At 44.9% G+C, this 18,264-nt stretch overlaps 2 protein-coding genes across 11 annotated transcripts in view; one reads left to right on the top strand and one right to left on the bottom strand.

Annotated features, from left to right (window-relative positions):
* Positions 1-9,815, bottom strand: part of INTS9 (integrator complex subunit 9) — a 107,331-nt gene extending 97,516 nt beyond the window's left edge. The window contains exons 1-2 of the mRNA XM_060250318.1: positions 9,642-9,815; positions 1,769-1,896 (exon numbers count right to left, since the gene is read on the bottom strand). Coding sequence (XP_060106301.1) covers positions 1,769-1,896; positions 9,642-9,650 — 137 coding nt within the window. The 5' untranslated portion in view covers positions 9,651-9,815. The remainder of the gene's footprint in view (positions 1-1,768; positions 1,897-9,641) is intronic.
* Positions 9,816-9,962: 147 nt separating this feature from the next.
* The window catches only part of HMBOX1 (homeobox containing 1), a 125,314-nt gene continuing 117,012 nt past the window's right edge, over positions 9,963-18,264 (top strand). For all 10 annotated transcript variants that reach the window (XM_060250240.1, XM_060250204.1, XM_060250197.1 and 7 more), the window contains exon 1: positions 9,963-10,281. The gene's annotated coding sequence lies outside the window, so the exon portion shown is untranslated. The remainder of the gene's footprint in view (positions 10,282-18,264) is intronic.

The following is an 18,264-nucleotide window of genomic DNA, read 5'->3' as shown; positions in this document are numbered from 1 at the left end:
GATAGGTGGCTCACACGGTCATGCCAGCCCTGTTTTGGCTTCAGCCTCTCTAGGCACCCTGTCTGACCTCAAAGTACAACAAGCACCTCTGCAAATTTTTCTGAATTCCCTCTTGTCAATATGTATTACTAAGCCACATCTGAAAGTTCCATTACACACAAACATGACTCTAAGACTCAATGGCAGAGACATGCAGGCAGGGACTGGGTGAGTTCTTTATGGTTCCTCTTCAGTTGTAAGGGAGAAAATAAACCACAAGCCTGGATATGCCCCAAGAACACTGGACTCCCTGGGGATGGGGAATTTGTCCACACACAAATGCTGCCGCCCTTTCATTTTCTCCCATATGGGGAAAAAAACCTAAAGAGCTACATTTGGAGGACATACTGGAGAGACAGACTGCACAAGAGCATAAGAACCAGCTTTCTAGATCAGCCCAAGGTCTACTTAATCCCCCATTCTTTTCCCCACTGCCACTAGTAAAATACCTCTGGAATGCCCAGAAACAGGGCCAGAAAGCAACAGTCCTCCTGCTTTGCTAGTCTTAACAACTGGCACTCTAAGGTATACGGCCTTTAAACATGGTAGTTCCAGTTGGCTATCATAACTAACAGCCATCAGTAGAACCAGGGCTTTTCGGTAGAAAAAAGCCCAGCTAGAACTCATTTGTATATTAGGTCACACCCCCTGACATCACCATTGTTTCACACAGGGCTTTTTTTTGTAGAAAAAACCTAGCAGGAACTCATGTACATATTAGGCCACATCCCCTGACACCAAGCCAGCCGGAACTGTGTTCCTGCTCAAAAAAGGCCCTGGGTAGAGCTAATCCCCCCCGCCAAATTTGCTTGCCCCATTTTTTTAAAAGTCCCATTGCCCCATCTTGTGGCCACAAATTCCATCAGTTATCTATGAAGAATTACTTCCTTTTGCCTGTTCCATATTTGCCAATAACCAGTTTTATTGACTGACTCATTGAAGTTCCATCACTAGGAAAGGAGCAGAAGAATTTCTATTGCGCCAGGTAGCCTTTTCTGCTCCTTTACAGCCCATCATCCCATCATAACATAATTTTTTAGATGGGGAGGCCAGAACCACAAACAGTATTCTAAACACAAGTGCCCCATAGAATGCATAGCTGTGCGCGCGTGTGTGTACATGCACACACACACACAGAGGGGACACTGTAATATACAGACTCTCCCTACCCACAGCCCATCAAGAGGATGGACATTTCCCTTGTTTTGCATAAACAGGAGCAAAGGCCCTCCAGTGCATACTTAATGCGCCTTGCATCTGACTATGTAGAAAGCCAACTACAGAGGTGGTTAACTGGGAGGGAGGGGCGGGAATGCCTGGCATGCCTGCACTTTAGAGCTACCTCCCATTTATCTCCTCTTGCATGAAGAAGCCAGAAAGATGACAGATCTGTGACCTCACTTGCGTTGGGCCGCTACTGCAATACTTTACTGAAGCTTAGAATAAATTATCTGGAAAACCAAATCAATAAATCCATAAAACGTTTTCCGTCTACTGAGCCAAAGGACATTATTTTGATAAAGGGAATTTTTAAGTGGACTCAGTCTATTTATGCGATGGGATGATACTCCCCTCTTCTCTTGTAATCTACCCCCCTCCCCAACTTCCAGCCCTAGCCTTCCAATGCTACCTATCATTTTATGCCACTCTGCATTTCTCTTCCCAAATACAGCTCTGGAAAACAGGAAATGAAAACAGTGAGAAGTATCTAATAAGTGCTAAGGCATACCTCTGGACCAGTGGCAGGGGGAGAAAGTTGAGTGTGGAGGTCATATCCAGCCCACAGTCCAACATGATGGTGGTAGATTTGAACTTGAGCACGTTGCATGGTAAAGTTGGATGTCCGGACAAGCAGTACTGAAAGAATGAGATCAGATTTAATGAACGACCAAACTGCGTGTCAAGAAGGGAGAGAAGCAAACTTCTGTGCCAGAATTACTGCCAGACTACTGAGCAAGAACCCACACCATTTATTATCATCTCTGAACTCTATGACTCCAGACATTTCAACTTTGCAATATACTGCCCACAGCAAAACTGTGTTTCACAGCCATCTACACCTTTTTCCAGAGCAATTATTATCTTCACAGGGCGGGCTTCAATATAGTTACCTGAAATGCAATAAACACAGGGCATTGAAACACACTGGTCTGTAGAATGCTTCATACATTGAACTGTTGCCATTGTCCTGTGGCATATTACATTGTTTGCCTGTGGCGTTCAGGATTTGCTTCAAGGTGCTGGTTATAACCTTTAAAGCCCTATATGGCCTGGAACCTGTCTACCTTCGGGATTGCCTTTCCCCATACGTATCCCAGAGAGCACTACGTTCAGGGTCTCAAAATCTCCTTAAGATCCCTGGACCGAAAGAAGCTCAATTGACCAGCATTAGAGACAGAGTGTTCTCGGTAACAGTCCCCACTTTGTGGAATGCCCTCCCCAAAAACATCAGGGCCCTGCGGGACCTGCCACAGTTCCGCATGGCCTGTAAGACCAAACTTTTCAAATTCGCCTTTAATGGTTAGGGGGAGGTTGCTTTTACCTTCAGCACTGCCAATCTCACTGAATTAATATAATGACCCCCATCAGTCCAGCTTTCACCCGGGCCACGGGACAGAGACTGTGCTGGTTGCCCTGGTAGATGACCTTTGACGGCATCTGGACCGAGGCGGCTCGGCGGTAGTGATGTTGGACCTATCAGCAGTGTTCGATACGGTCGCCCATCGGTTACTGACCTGCCGCCTCGCTGACGCGGGGATTCAGGGGTTGGCCTTACAGTGGCTTTCCTCTTTCCTTGAGGGTCGGGGACAAAGGGTGGCGATCGGGGGTGAACTGTCCCAGAGACACACGCTTGACTGTGGAGTGCCTCAAGGGGCGGTACTCTCCCCAATGTTGTTTAACATCTACATGCGCCCCGTTGCCCAGATTGCCTGAAGGTATGGGTTGGGTTGTCATCAGTATGCTGATGACACCCAGCTCTATCTGCTTATGGACGGCCGGCCTGCCTGTGCCCCAGAAAATTTGGACTGGGCGTTACAGGCCGTGGCTAGGTGGTTCAGGCTGAGCGGGCTGAGGCTAAATCCGGCGAAGACAGACGTCCTTTGCTTGGGTCATCATGGTCCGGGAAGGGAAATCCCCCTACCAGTTTTTGACGGTGCGCCACTGACAGCGGCACACAAGGTCAAGAGTTTGGGGGTACTATTGGAGCCTTCCCTAACAATGGAGGCTCTAATAGCAGCCACGGCTAAGTCTGCATTTTTTCATCTTAGGCGGGCGAGGCAGTTGGCCCCTTTCCTGGAGCATGATGATCTAGCAACGGTGATTCATGCAACGGTCACCTTGAGGTTGGACTACTGTAATGCCCTCTACATGGAGAAGAAGAAGAAGAAGATATTGGATTTATATCCCGCCCTCCACTCCGAAGAGTCTCAGAGCGGCTCACAATCTCCTTTATCTTCCTCCCCCACAACAGACACCCTGTGAGGTGGGTGGGGCTGAGAGGGCTCTCACAGCAGCTGCCCTTTCAAGGACAACCTCTGCCAGAGCTATGGCTGGCCCAAGGCCATTCCAGCAGGTGCAAGTGGAGGAGTGGGGAATCAAACCCGGTTCTCCCAGATAAGAGTCTGCACACTTAACCACTACACCAAACTGGCTCTCCTGTGTCAAACCCGGAAGTTGCAGTTAGTTGCAGTTAGTGCACAGGAGCTGCCCCTGTGTCAAACCCGGAAGTTGCAGTTAGTGCAGAACGCCGCTGCCCGGCTGTTATTAGGACTCCCAAGATGGGAGCACATCCGGCCAGGGCTCCGGGATCTGCACTGGCTGCCAATAATATACCGAGTCCGATACAAGGTGCTGGTTATTACCTTTAAAGCCCTATATGGCCTAGGACCTGCCTATCTTAGGGACCGTCTCTCCCCACATGTTCCCCAGAGAGTACTGAGATCAGGCTCTCAAAATCTGCTTGTTATCCCCAGGCCAAAGGAGGCCTGTCTGAAATCCACTAGGAACAGGGCCTTTTTGGTAATGGCTCCTTGCTGGTGGAACCAGCTGCCGGAAGAGGTGAGGGGCCTGCGGGACCTTGGCCAGTTCCGCAGGGCCTGTAAGACAGCCCTCTTCCGGCTGGCCTATAACTAACTGGCATTGGAAACTTTATAGAAGGTTGTAGTGTAGTATTCTGACAGATCGCTGTTTTATTTGTTTTATTATTTTACTGTTTTAATTGTTGTAAATTGATGTATTTTTAAAACCAAAATCTTTGTTAGATCTTATGTTGTGAGCCGCCCTGAGCCGCTTCGGTGGGAAGGGCGGGATATAAACTGAAATAAACTGAAACTGAATAATGGAAAATAGAAGCTTGCCATCTCAGATTTTTAATATACATGGAAATGTTTTTATAAATCTAATTTTAATATTTGCTAATGTTTTTAAACTGTTGTTAGCCGCCCTGAGCCTCTCGGGGGAGGGCGGGGTATAAATCTGATAAATAAAAATAAATAAATAAATAATACAGTGAATGAATATATAACCTGCATGGATGTGCATACATCTGCTTGCAAGAATGAACCGTACCTCTGCTTTACAAATGAAACTGAGAACCAGTGCCTGGATAAATATGGCATTTCAATCACACTTTCAGCTGCATGTGCACTGAGAGTAACATGAGAACTACTCAGTGCATGAATGAAAAACCAAATACACAGATTGTACTTGCGTTCAATGTAACTTGTGAATAGGACTTGTATTTCTAATCCTGATGTTGCCAGTCTGAAGCCTACAAAGTGCAAATGGGTCTAGCCTATGGGCTCAGCCCAAAATGGAAGGTTGGGGGAGCCAGAGTTTTTGGCAAAAGGAACAGCTGTGTTTCTAGGAAACAGCTCTATCCAAACACCCCTCAGCAGAGGAGATAGGGTGTATAGCAGGGGTGGCCAAACACAGGGCCGGATCTAGGGGGGGCAGAGGGGGTGCTTGTCCCGGGCGCTGACAGAGGGGGCGGGGTGCCAATTGGGTATGGAGTCCATTGTATTCTATGGGACCATAAGATAGAATGGCCCATAAGGGGGCATCATTTTTTAATTCCTCCCCCCTCAAAAAACATGTAGATCTGGTCCTGGCCAAACATGCTTAACGTAAGAGCCACATAGAATAAATGTCAGATGTTTGAGAGCCGCAAGACATGAACATCAGATGCTTGAGAGCTGCAGGCAGGCAGGCAGGAAGGAAATCAAATAGATGGGGAGGGGGAGAGTGGAAAGAAAGCAACTAACTTTTAAATTCATTTTCCAAGCCACTGGTTGGCTTGGCTTGGAGAAGAAGATGATATTGGATTTATATCCCACCCTCCACTCCAAATCTCAGTGTCTCAGAGCGACTCACAATCTCCTTTATCTTCCTCCCCCAAAACAGACACCCTGTGAGGTAGGTGGGGCTGAGAGGACTCTCACAGCAGCTGCTCTTTCAAGGACAACTCCTGCCAGAGCTATGGCTAACCCAAGGCAATCCAGCAGGTGCAAGTGGAGGAGTGGGGAATCAAACCTGGTTCTCCCAGGTAAGAGTCCACGCACTTAACCACTACACCAAACTGGCTGATATAAAGTGATATAAAGAGACAACTGCCTTCTCCAAGCCAACCAATGGGGCAGTGGGGGCTTTGAGAGCCACACAATATGTGTGAAAGAGCCAGATGTGGCTCCCAAGCCGCAGTTTGGCCACACCTGATGTATGGTGTCCGTATGCGAAGAAATAGCAGTCTAGCTTCCAGAAGAGACTAAGACACAAGCATGTGAGCTGGAGATCTGAGTTGCTCTGACATGCACTGCAGGATCTCCCTCAAGGGATCTGATGTGGAGTAGATTTACTGTCATGCTAGGCAAATATTACAAAATCCTCATGGCTCCAGTGTTCTCTCTTCCAAAGGTAATCAGGTCTTAGAAAGGTGGGGAATGTGTAACAAATACATTATATAGGCATAGGCTTGAGTGTCCTTGACTTATAGCAGACCCTGGCAGGTGTATTGTAAATGTTGAAATAATCACTTGTCAGATAGGCAGTTGACATTTTGTACACACAGAATCCAAGACACCCCGATGGCTAAAGAAAATGAAAAAGAAGACATTTTCACATCTATTGCACAAAATTCATGTGTGAGAACACACCCTGCATATTCTAGTTATCTTGTATAGTGCTTCTATGACAGTGAAGCAGCCAGCACTGATTGGCTGAGTGGGGTGGGATGCCTCAATGTTCAGTTACTCAGGGTATAACTATGTTACTTCCCCCCCCCCCCCCACAAATACATACACAAGGTCCTCACAAACATATTCCACAAAATCCATATTGAATACTTAATTCCAGACATGCACATGCCTGATTCGGATTGGGACCACAGCACAAGAATATAAGGGGTTTAAGCCTCCACCATGTTGTTTTCCAAGTCTGAAAACAGCTGTGAGGAGGGGGAGTGGCTGTTTATTATTTATCTAGAACTCCTCCACTTGGCCTTGGGTGAGCCATAGCTCTCGCAAGAGTTGTCCCTGAAAGGGCAGCTTCTGGGAGAACTCTCTCAGCCCTACCTACCTCACAGGGTGTCTGTTGTGGGGGGAGAAGATAAAGGAGATTGTAAGCTGCTCTGAGACTCTGGTTCACAGAGAAGGATGAGGTATAAATCTACGGTCTTCTTCTCCCCAACAGAGACCTAAAGAGGCTTACATCGTTCTTCTCTCCTCTACTTTATTCTCACAACAATCCTGTGAAGATCAGGCTAAAGATGTGTGACTGGCAGAAGGTCACCCAGCAAGCTTCAGTGGCAGAGTGAGGATTTGAACACGTGTCTCCTGGATCCAAGTCCAGCACTTTAACCACTACATTACGCCATCAGTGTACATGGAGTTTACCCCATCAGAGTACATGGAGCTCTCTACAGGGCAAATAGCATGACCCTGGAACTATTCAAGTTGGAAAAATGGCATGGAAGGAAATCTACAGCCACCTCTCCCTGTAATTCTGATCTGAGTCAGACCTGCATGTGCCTCAGATTAAACTCCCAGCACAGAAGCTGCAATGCATGTTTGGTTGCATGGGCCCAGGGAAAAACCTAACATGTAATAAGCATTCAGAGATTCAAACAGCAGTCCAACTTCTGTGAGGGAAGGACAATGTGTCAGTTTGGCTCATGCTGAAGCCTCACAAAGGGGCAAGTGAAAGACTGGGAAAAGGTTCAGGAACGCCAGAGGCTAGTGTGCTGAAGAAAGGGTGAAAAATAGGTAATAAGTTAAGAAAGAGCAGCTTGAAGAAATGGTAGGTGGGGAATGAGGCTTGAAGAAACAGGGAAACAAAAGAAATTTTAAAAGGGATTAAGTAGAAAGGGGCTCTTAAGACCCCTAAGAGTAATCAAAAACAAGACCGTACATAAGGCAAAGGGCAGGAGACAGAAGTGCCAGAGTCTTCAGTTGCAGGGTAGCAACCAAAAACATGGCAGAGAAGCCAAGGACCTCAAAAAGTGGGAGCCTATGGAAACAGGTAGCAAAAACTACAGAGTTGAGAAACAGCCAAGAAGAAAACAGGTCTGGCAAAATCATACAGAGGGTGTGAAGAAGACAATGACATGGCAAAAACATGGGGTTGTTAGGCCTGGATTAATTTAGACCCTGAGAAGAGGATTTTGCAAGTAACAGCAGCATTATAAACTAGCAACAGCAAAGGAACAATGAGGACCAAGAAGCAGTGGGTGATGCAACATGGCTGAATTTCGCATATCAATTCAAACTAATTTCCAGATTTCAAGTATTTATGTATATCTTTTGAAAGACAGGAGTGAGAGAGGAGAACGATCCTTCGGTAAAGTAGAGCCACCTACTGTTATTAGCAGAAATGGCTGGGGCTCAAGGGGTGCATTTACACTACACTAACTAATGCGTTTTACATCCGGATTTTTGCTATTCTTCATGCTTTACCCGGCTTTTTCTTAATGTGGAATCTATTGTACCGTCGTCATGAAAAATTGTAAAATGAGTAACATCGAGACTGTAGCACCAAACTAATTTGCTGGAACTGAATTTGATGGTTTTAATGTAATAGTATATATAAACTAATTGTAATACATAATATGTTGTGTAAACAGTGTGCTTTTATTATTGTAATGTTTGTATTTTATGTTATGCTATGTGAGCCTCCCTGAGCCTGCTTCAGCAGGGAGGGCAGGATACAAATTAAATATTATTATTATTATTATATTATTATTATTATTATTATTATTATTTAGTGTAGTGTAGTGTGAATGCAACCAAGAAGCAGCATCCTCCAATCTACTGCCCATACCCTTGATTGATGGAAGAGAAAAGGAGGTAGAGCAATTCACTTTGAGTTCTGACCTCTTTGAAGCTGGGGAACACCCTCAAGGGGGAGGCAAGTTCTTGCAGCCACCTATGAGCTACGGATGCACACAAGGATTATGTTGACACACTAAATGTTAAAGCCATAAATCAGCTTCCAACAGACAAGAGGAGAATGAGCTATCTCCAAAGTAGGCAAGTCTGATAAACCCCGTTCTTTTTTCAGAGATTTTTACCAATGCAATATATTAAATTGTAATCAATAGGTGAGAATGGACGTGTGTGAGAGACAAACTGAAAGACAAATGAGCTGAGACAAAAGAGTAATTTTGCACTCTGGGGCCAAAGGCAGTGTTTAACTAAATAAAATTTACCACAGTTGTAAAACAGCAGTGATTAGCATTTTGACTTAAATCAATTATCCTCTTTTTATTCTGTTTAAAACCACATTCATACACAACAGGAGACTCAACTATGTTTTTTAAATCTCACAAGTGAAATCAATGTGACGTCTTTATAATTTGATTTTAACACAGATTTCTCTGGTTTACTCTTTTGCATTAGCATTAGAATAAAAAAGGAGCCTTGCTGGATGGATCATCATTAGATCAAGGTCAAGCTAAACCAATTGTCCCTAGTACCTGGTAATCTGTGCTAGGCTGCCTTCAAATACGGAAGCTCCCCTTTCTAAGCAATCAAAACAGGGACCTACATGCTGATTACATGAAGTACTCCTTCCTTTTCCTTGATATGGACTTCAGCCAATCAACAGAATATACACGTGCCACAAACATCATGTGAAAAAAGCTTAAAAGTCTATTTCATCTTTTATATACTGATTGATATACAATTGGCAGTATGTCTATGGCGGGGAAGGGAGGCGATCCATACACATGGACTTGACAAAATGGGCTCTAGTCCACAAAAGGTTGTGCTAGGATAAAAACCTGTTTGCCGCTAAGGTGCCACAGGATTCTTGACTATTTTTTGCTACTTCTGGAAATAGTACCTTGGATTTGAGAAGTTCAAAGACTTAGAACAGCAGTTCTGAAAACCAATTCAGAAGCTTAGCCCTGGCAAGCTGAGTTTTATCATTACTGTGCATTCAATCATTCTTTCAACACCATCAAATAAAGACCTTAAACATATTTTAAATTAATTGTTATCCAACTGAAACACCCCTCTCCACAACAGTCCAGGGATTTGGAGCGACCCCTCGTAGTCCCTCCCACAGCTCGAAGTATTTGAGAGGGAATAACTGTCTCTCCAACTCACCAGCTTCATGCTTTACCCGGCTCTATTTACTGTAACCATCCTTCTTCCCTTTCCTGACCTAAGCCTCTCCCACAGCATCCTGGTACATGTAGTACATTCATTTGCTCAACCCTCTCCATGTCAGAATGATGTCATGGGCGCTCTTTCCCAGAGCATACTGGAAATTGTAGTCTCTCGCTCCTCTTTGCGTTCCCTTATTCAGTTGTCCATTGGCGAAATAGTGCTAGCTGAGCTTGTCGGGAGTGGTAGTTTTAGGCGGGCAGTCCTTCCCCTTCACCCTTGGGAGGTGGGAACTACAAGTCCCAGAGTCTCATAGCGGCAGCAGGTGGGAGCTTGGATGTTGATATCAACATGGCGCTTGTCAGACAGACAAAGACAGTCAGTCTGGTCTGATTGAGCCCCAAAGAGAGCAGGAAGGAGTGGGAAGTGAGGGGAGGGGGATTTTCTCCCTTAGGTGCCGGGGGCGAGTAGGTGCTGGGAGCCTGAAGCATTTCTCTCTCTCTGGAACTTCCCCATATTTTATTTTGAAGCCCCCACCCCCCAAATCTCTTTGCTTTTCACATTGGGACTGGGGGGATCCCCACCCCCCAACTTCTGCTGTTAAATGGTCAAGTGGAGAGGCAGCAGCCCGGACCTAAAGGTGAGTGTTTTTTTGGGCAGAGAAGGGCATGATCTTGGCAACTTTGAGGGTGGTTGATCTTGTAAAAAAAAGAAGAGGAAGAGATTGTGCCCCCCCCCCTTTCCTTTACGTTTGGTTTTGTTTTGGTATGGCTGGATAAATTCACTCTAGTATTTACAGCGAGGAGGGGGGAGGGTTAAAAAACAGTGGTTCTTTTGAGAATACGTAATGTACCTCGGATGACGTTGGAGAATGTTGAGGCAGAGGGCAAAAGAGGACGACTTTTCTTTTGACCATAGGAGGGTAAAATATTTTCAACGAGCTATTTCGTTTTGTTCTGGGTTTTGGTTGGGTGCAGAGGAGAAGTTTTAAAATACGAAGATATGGGTGCTCCCCACTTTTCTCCTTGAAACAGAAGTGGCGGGCAAAGAGACAGAGAAGAGTCCCTTACTTGGGTATACTCAGGATCATTTATCACAGACTAGTTACCTTTTAATTCACTTTATATCCTTTTGGCACAGAAGCGGGATGATAACCCCTCCCCCTGCACTAGGTTGTTGGTACGGAACCAAGTGGTGATTCTGGGTTACTTAATCCAAAGGGAAGATGTGATATTTGGATGTTATTTTTGGATTTTTCCAAATATTTGGGCAATGCTTGGCTACTGTGAAAGAGCTCTGTTCATCTCAGCCTTCTGTTTATCAAGTGAAACTGCCTTGTCTGAATTGCTTCCCAACAAATATGTTCTTGGGTTAGGTCGTGGTGATGATTCCTCAGAGCGTGAACAGTGAGGGGACTATTGTACCTCAGATCTGCCGATCACCCGTGTTCTCTTCAGACAGCATAGACAAGTAAATCTTGGTTTGCTCAAAATGTGGGATTTAAAGTGCTGGTGTGTCAGATGTTTGCGACTTTATGACTGGGTTTTTCTTGGCAAATGAAATTATATCAGTTGTGATATTAGTAAAGAGACAGACGATTGATTCTTTTTTGATAATTTTGTGGGTGGTTCCTTTGGGTAGTCTTTTCCAGACTGCCACAAATGGAGTGGTTTTTTTTAAAAAAGAAAAGCTGGGGGAGAGACTTGCTAGGGATCTTCCTTCATTTACGCTAACTTTTGTTGGGAAATTGAACCCACTCTTCAGTGAGGCGACTGATGCTCAGATAACAGTCAACGGTCCAATTAAAGCTAAATGAATGGTTCAAATTGAACTTGAATAGTCCTGTTGTCTACAGTGCACTCAAACTGGCTTCAGCTGAACAGTTTTGACATCGCTGAGTTGTGAACTGGACTGTCAGTGGCCTTTTTACATACTGTTAGAAAATGTTATCTTTTTAAGGGGGATGCGGCAGGAATGTGAATTTTAGCATGCCAAATGTGTGCAAGAAAGGAGTTGCAGTGGAAGAAGGTGGTGTCTTGGGAGGAGAAAGAGGTTGCTGATGCGTCTGTGGCATGGGATATAGTCATACCACTGACACACTGGGGTGTGCCATGCTGGGAGGTGGGGGGGCGGGAATCTGCTTGCAAATGGGAGTGTGACCAAAGGAAGGTGTGAACAGTTGCTGTATCCAGATCTTTGCAAGGGTGGGCTCTGCTGTGGGAATATGGTTTCAGCTGGAGTGGGTAATGTTCAGAGCATTCAAGGTGGCTTGTAGAAGTTGGATAGAATAAGCTTTTATTTTTAAAAAACATACTGATTCAGACCCCCTAGGAGTATCAGCAATGGCTGCATAGTGTGTTTTTCATTTTGAATGGCAGGAAGGATGCCCTGGGCACCTAAACATTTGGTGCAAGTGCCTTAGTATTTTGAAAGCTCCTCCCCTCCTGTTTATCAGAAGGTTAGTGTTAAAAAATCCAGCATTATGAATTTGAAATATCTTTTAAGCTCTATATTTGACAATTGTAAAGACTGCTATGTTACTTTTAGATAAAGGGTGGTGTTTAGACCTCTGAGGCTTGGTTTCAAATCCAGTGCAGCCATGGACTCTTGGGGGGCAGGTAGGGGAGCTGTTTTGGGCATATCACTGAGATGTAGTTCAGTGATTAAGAGATTGAACTGTAAATCAGGAAGTTCCTGGCTCAAATCCCACCTGAGACATGAAATCACTAGTCATCCTTGGCAAGCTACTCTTTCTTGACCCTCCCCATCTGCAATATAGGGACAGTCATTTTTGACCTACTTTACAGGGTTCTTGTAGGGATTCCCAAAATAGCATACATGAAGCACCCTGAATACTTCAAAGCCTTCAGGGCTTGAAAGACTGAACTTTTTCGTCTTTCTTTTAGTGAATAACAGTAGTCAGCTGCCACAGCACAGAACTGACAGTCTTGGCTGACACCACTGCACTAACATCATGAGCGCCATAACCACTGAAGATCTTGAATAGTTGTTGGCCATCAATTTTGTAATTTTATTGTCTATTTTATTGTATAGGATTGCTTTAAGTTTTATATTTTGATGTTGTTTTATTGGTTGTTAGCTGCTCTGAGCCCATTAAGAGGAGGGTAGGATATAATTAAAATAAATAAAGCCATAGAAATGGCAAGAAGTAGCACTGTTATTTTGTAGGCTTTGCTCCTGCTAGCTTTTCTGTTGCTCAAAGAGACAGGCAGATCCCTTCTGACCCCTAAAAGGAGAAAAGCCGCATGGAATGAGGGCTGTAGTTAGGAAATGGAGTGGTAGTGGGAGGATGGAGTGGGGACACTGACGGGCTATAACCCTGAACAGTGCAATCCTAAACAAAGTTAGCCTTTTGATTCTAGTAAAGTCAGTGGTGCCTAGAAGGGTGTATCTCTGCTTAGGATTTCACTCTTAGTTGGCTTTCCCATCTCTAAAATGAGCTGGTTAAAAAAGAGAGAGAGAGTGAAACTTTGGTACTGGTCTGACCTCTTCTGATAATTGGAATGAATGCCTATCCTCTGTGTGTCTTGGTGAAGGGTGCGGGGGGGAGTGTATGCTGGGGAGGCTGCCTGAAGTTTATTTGTTTGGTCCTTCCTTGAGTTTAAATAGTATTATGACTGAATAGTGCAGTTTTCCTTGATGGTGGTTAAAAGGACACCCTACAGAAGTGAGTTTGGGAGGTTTAGTTTCATCTGGTTGTGCCCAGGTATGGGGGAAAAGCTATGATCCTAGGGCTTGTGAAATACTGCTTGGCATTAGCCAAGAAGAAACAAATGGTTTCAGATGGGGGGGGGGGGAGATGTGTTTCTGGTGTGCCGTGTGATTGTCACAAACTAAATGTGTATATAATTTTTTTTGCATGAACATATGCAATTGCCTTCCAAAGATTGTTGGTCTGCTTTACCATTTGTTAAAGTTTTTTTTTTGTGTGTGTATGTTCTTGCATGCCTGGAAATCATGGTGACTTCTGGCAACCCCTAGTGGGGTTAGGATATTTTCCAGAGAGGTGGCTTATATTGCTTCCTCTGCATCCCAGCCCTAGTATTCCTTGGGCTCCGTTCCAGGTACTTGCCAAGGGCAATCAACCCTGCTTAGCTTCTGAGAGATGATGAGATCAGGCTTGCCTGGGCTAACCAGGTCATGGCTGTTTTACCATTTATTTTGACGGACAGTGACTCTCCAGGGTCTTAGATAGAGGTCTTTCCTAGTCCTTCAACCTGAGACATCAGAGACTGAACCTCAGACCTCACACATGCTCATTGATAGGCTGCACCCACACAATGAACATACAGAGCTATCTGATAGGGAGTCAGGCTATTGATTCATCTATACTGTATGTTCAATACTGTCCATTTTGACTGGCGGCAGCTCTCCAGGGTCACAGGCAGAAGAACAGACAGAACACTTTTGATTTCTGAAAAGGTAATGCTGGGGTTCATGAAACCCGCTTGGATAGATGCTTGGAATTGGACAAGATGGAGTGGGGAAGCTGAGAGGAGTCAGCCTTAAGCAGAATGGCAAAAGTCTTTTGAAACACCTGCTGTGTGCCACGGCTTAAGTTTAGGACTTCCAAAGTATGCCTTCTCCCATTGAACTGCAGTCCCTCCCCCAATGGGATAAGCATCAATGGTCACTTTATGGCATCAGTGGGCATACTGAATATGGAATAATGATACCTACTTATGTGAGCTGCTGACTGTTGGTTTGCTAGGCTGACAAGCAGTGAACTGAAGTTTGTTTGGGTTCTCTCCCCAGTCCAGCCAGTTAATGTGTGCAGATGTTTTCTCAGCCTTGAGAGCTGTACCTAAAGATCATTGTTCTCCAAGCTGCCTTGAAACTTCCTTTTTGCTAACACTTGTGGGGAAGATAAAATATTTGTGACGTGTTTGAAGCTAATGTGTAACCCCTGAGAGCTAATTCTGAAAGCTGATTTTTGCTAGTCATGGTAGTATAAATATCTGTGAACTTTTATCACCTCAGTGATATATTTCTTGGAACCAAACTTTTCTGAAAGTCTACCTCCTTAGTCTTCAGTGGGGAGAAAGGTTGAAATCAGTGGTGCACAATCTTTCTTTACTTGATGTATTGGAGAACCACTGCCAGAGGAGGCAGTACTGAATTAGATGCACCAATGATCCAACTTGGTGTAAGGCTTGTAATAAACTTTAGAGTGAGCTAATGTTCTCCAGTGAGAAGAGCTGGAAGGTACCCATGTTACAAGCAGAAGATGGCAGGTTCAAGCCCTGCCATCTTCAGATAAAAAGATCAGGAAGTAGGTGATTTGAAAGACCTGAGACCCTGGAGACCTGATGACCTTGATAGACCAATGGTCCAACTCTTAAATCATGCTCATTGTATAGATCATTGTATGCTCATTTGAAGTTTGATACAGGCCAGGAGGAGTGAATTGCTCCCATGCCTGGGAGTCCCTGTGGGACTCGGATCAGAAGTTCACCCTTGTTGCTTTATTTCATTTTGATGATGCTCTGACCAGGATAGCCCAGGATAGCCCGATCTTGGCAGATCTCAGAAGCTAAGCAGGGTCAGCCGTGCCTAGTATTTGGATAGATGATCTCCCAGAAATACCAGGGGTGTAACACAGAAGCAGGCAATGGCAAGCCACCTCTGAAACATCTCTTGCCTTAAAAACAAGTCTAGCTTGCCACCTAGTGGTGCATAATGCTAAAAGAGCTAGAGCTTCTGGTTACAGTCTTAGGATCTCCTGGCTGTACTACACACAATGCCATACAATAATTATGAATTATTATTTCCATGATTTTCACTAGGCCTTTGCACCATGTATGTTCCTCAAGGTGGCATACAAAATTCTTCAGGCCAGTATAACACACAGGCAGTATGAACATTCAGAGTTAGAGGACAGACATTTCAGCGTCCTTCCCTTACACACCCAGGGAATGCTGTTCGCCACTTTGGGGTCAGGCAGCAATTTTTCTCCAGATCAGTTTGACCAGGACTCCTAGTGAGGTTGTTTTTTTTTGCCATCGTCTGGGTGTGGAGTAGGTGTCACTGGGTGTGTGTGCAGGGAGGTATTTGTGAGTTTCCTGTGTTGTTCAGGGGGTTGGACTAGGTGACCCTGGAAGTCCCTTCCAACTCTGTGATTCTGTGATCCAACCCTCATGGTGCTGCTGCTATTTCTTCAGGATGCATGTCAAAGGTCCTGGTTCAGTCCCCAGCATCTCCATTTAACACCATCAGGTGGTAGGTGATGTTAAAGACCTTTAACACGTAGAATTCACTTCCACAGGAGGTGATGGCAGCTACAAGCATAGATGGCTTCAAGAGGGGATTGGATAAACATATGGAGCAGAGATCCATCTATTAGCCACAGGGTATAGATGGAACTCTCTGTCTGGGGCAGTGATGCTCTGTATTCTTGGTGCTCGGGGGTAGGCAACAGTGGGAGAGCTTCTAGGGTCCTGGCCCCACTGGTGGACCGCCTGAGGGCACCTGTTTTTTTGGCCACTGTGACCATGGGACTGGATGGGCCATTGGACTGATCCAACATGGCTTCTCTTATGTTCTCTGCCTGAGACCTTGGACAGCTGCTGCTAGTCAGAGCAGACAATGCTGACCTTGATGGACCAATGGCCTGTTTCTGCATAAGGCAGCTCCAAGTGTTCATGGGTCAATGCAGGCTGCAGTGACAAACTAAGTGAATTGCCAGACATATTGTAGTGGCAAATTGTAGGAGAGCACCAAAGTATGATTTCAAAGCCAAGAAGAGGAAGCCCAAGATTAGTAGTGTACAGACAGTCTCTGGTCTATGTGGTAAAACTATGCTTTGGTAAAACAGAACATGTCAATAAGAATGTGCTGACTTGTGTTCTAATAGGATGATTGTGCCAAAATGTACCTCTCTAGTTATGAGAGATTTTCTGTAACCAGCTTCTTTTGAAGTGATATTATAAGTATATTATGCCGGGGTATCAGACTGACAAAGATGGTAGACAACCAAGCGGAAATTAAGGAGCAAACCAGTAAAACAGTTTTGGGTTGATGTAGTCTACAATCCAAACTCAGATCATTTCTGAACTTGCTCTGTTCCAAGCATAACCAAATGCAACCGTCAGAGGTAGAAAGATCCCAAGAGTAGGATACAGTCTGTTGGGTTTCTGCCAAAGTGTGAGCCGCATGTTATAAAGGCCAGCTGGGTAGGGGAACAATCATTTTAACCTTGTCGGTGTAGGTTTGTAATAGCTTTGGGGTTAAGTAATGCAAAGTATGAGGGTGTGGTCTGGTGTGCATGGTATCTGAACCTGGCCTTCTTAAATCAAATGTGATAATTTTAACCCCTCACTTGACTTAAGAGTTGGTCTTGAAAGCAATGCCTGGATCCCATTTTTGTGGGGAGAAGCAGGGTCTCTGAGATTCTCTGTTGTGTGTGGATGACACAGCACAGGGTCTCTGAGATTCCCTGTTGTGTGTGGATGACACAGCACACAGCAAAGTGGTTTGTTTCAGAAAGACAAATGGAAGGGAAAGGAGGGAGAGAAACTGCTGGCTCATGGACTTGCATCATTGTGGAGGGCTTGTCAGAGTCCCGCGATATGAAGAGCTCACTGCTGCAGTGCCTATCAGGTGCCGGAGCTGTGAGTAGCTTCCTTCCTTGCAGGGCAAAAGCCAGCAGTTGTTTATCTGCCTCCCATGGAGGCAGAGCTTCTCTCTGGGATGTCTCCATCAACACACTGGTTTGTGGGCAAGGCACTGGAGAGTGCTTAGCCATGGAAGTTCTGGTGGTTGCTCAAACACTTGCTGTCTCGAAATTGGACCAAGGAAGGGTTTGGTATAAGGGTGCTGCCTTTCAACTGTGGTGCTGTGGCAGGCGGGCCTTGTCCTGGCTGCTTCTTGGCTGCAGCTGCTTTGATAGGAGTTTGTTCCGATCCTGTTCTAGGAGTATAGATGCGACAAGGATTGCAGGCTGTATAAGATTTTTATCATGCTTGTGTCACTGTGCCAGAATTCTATGCCCAGAAAAACTGAATTCTGAAACCTATAAAATCAGGCAAACTAGCATATGTTTGCTTACTGTGTACAGTTTATTCTCTTCCTCCTAGACACGGGAAGAAAAGGCAAAGAGCTATTCATAGCACCAGACCCTCCCTCCTTAACTGTGGGATGACCTCAGACCACCTTCTGGTTTCTGAGATCTCAACTGGTATTTTTTATTTTTATTTGTTTACGTTATATTTATATCCCGCCCATTCTGTACAGACTCAAGGCAGCTAACAGTATAAAATAGACAGTAAACAAAAACAATATCAAAACAATAAAACAATCCGATAAATGACAATGGTGCTACTTCAGGCGGATCATGTAATATTTTCTTTCTCACGCGCACAGATCCTGGGCAGTTAGTAATAAAAGCGCTATGGATCCAAATGTGGTGGCAGCCCTCTCCCGTTAGATGTTATATGCCATTCGAAACAGTTCAGTCTTGCAGGCCCTGAGGTATTGCCCATACACTTTCAAATCTGTCTTCTGGTCACAGGGGCTAGAAACTTGGGGGGAGTTAAGTGAAACAAAGCTAAATTACATACCCAATAATAAATTCTGTATTTGCACAGTACAATTGCACATATCA

This window comes from Heteronotia binoei, chromosome 1 (assembly GCF_032191835.1).
Source record: "Heteronotia binoei isolate CCM8104 ecotype False Entrance Well chromosome 1, APGP_CSIRO_Hbin_v1, whole genome shotgun sequence".
Lineage (NCBI taxonomy): Eukaryota > Metazoa > Chordata > Lepidosauria > Squamata > Gekkonidae > Heteronotia > Heteronotia binoei.
The sequence above is the reverse complement of the archived record's forward strand: the minus strand, read 5'-3'. Positions and strand labels throughout refer to the sequence as shown.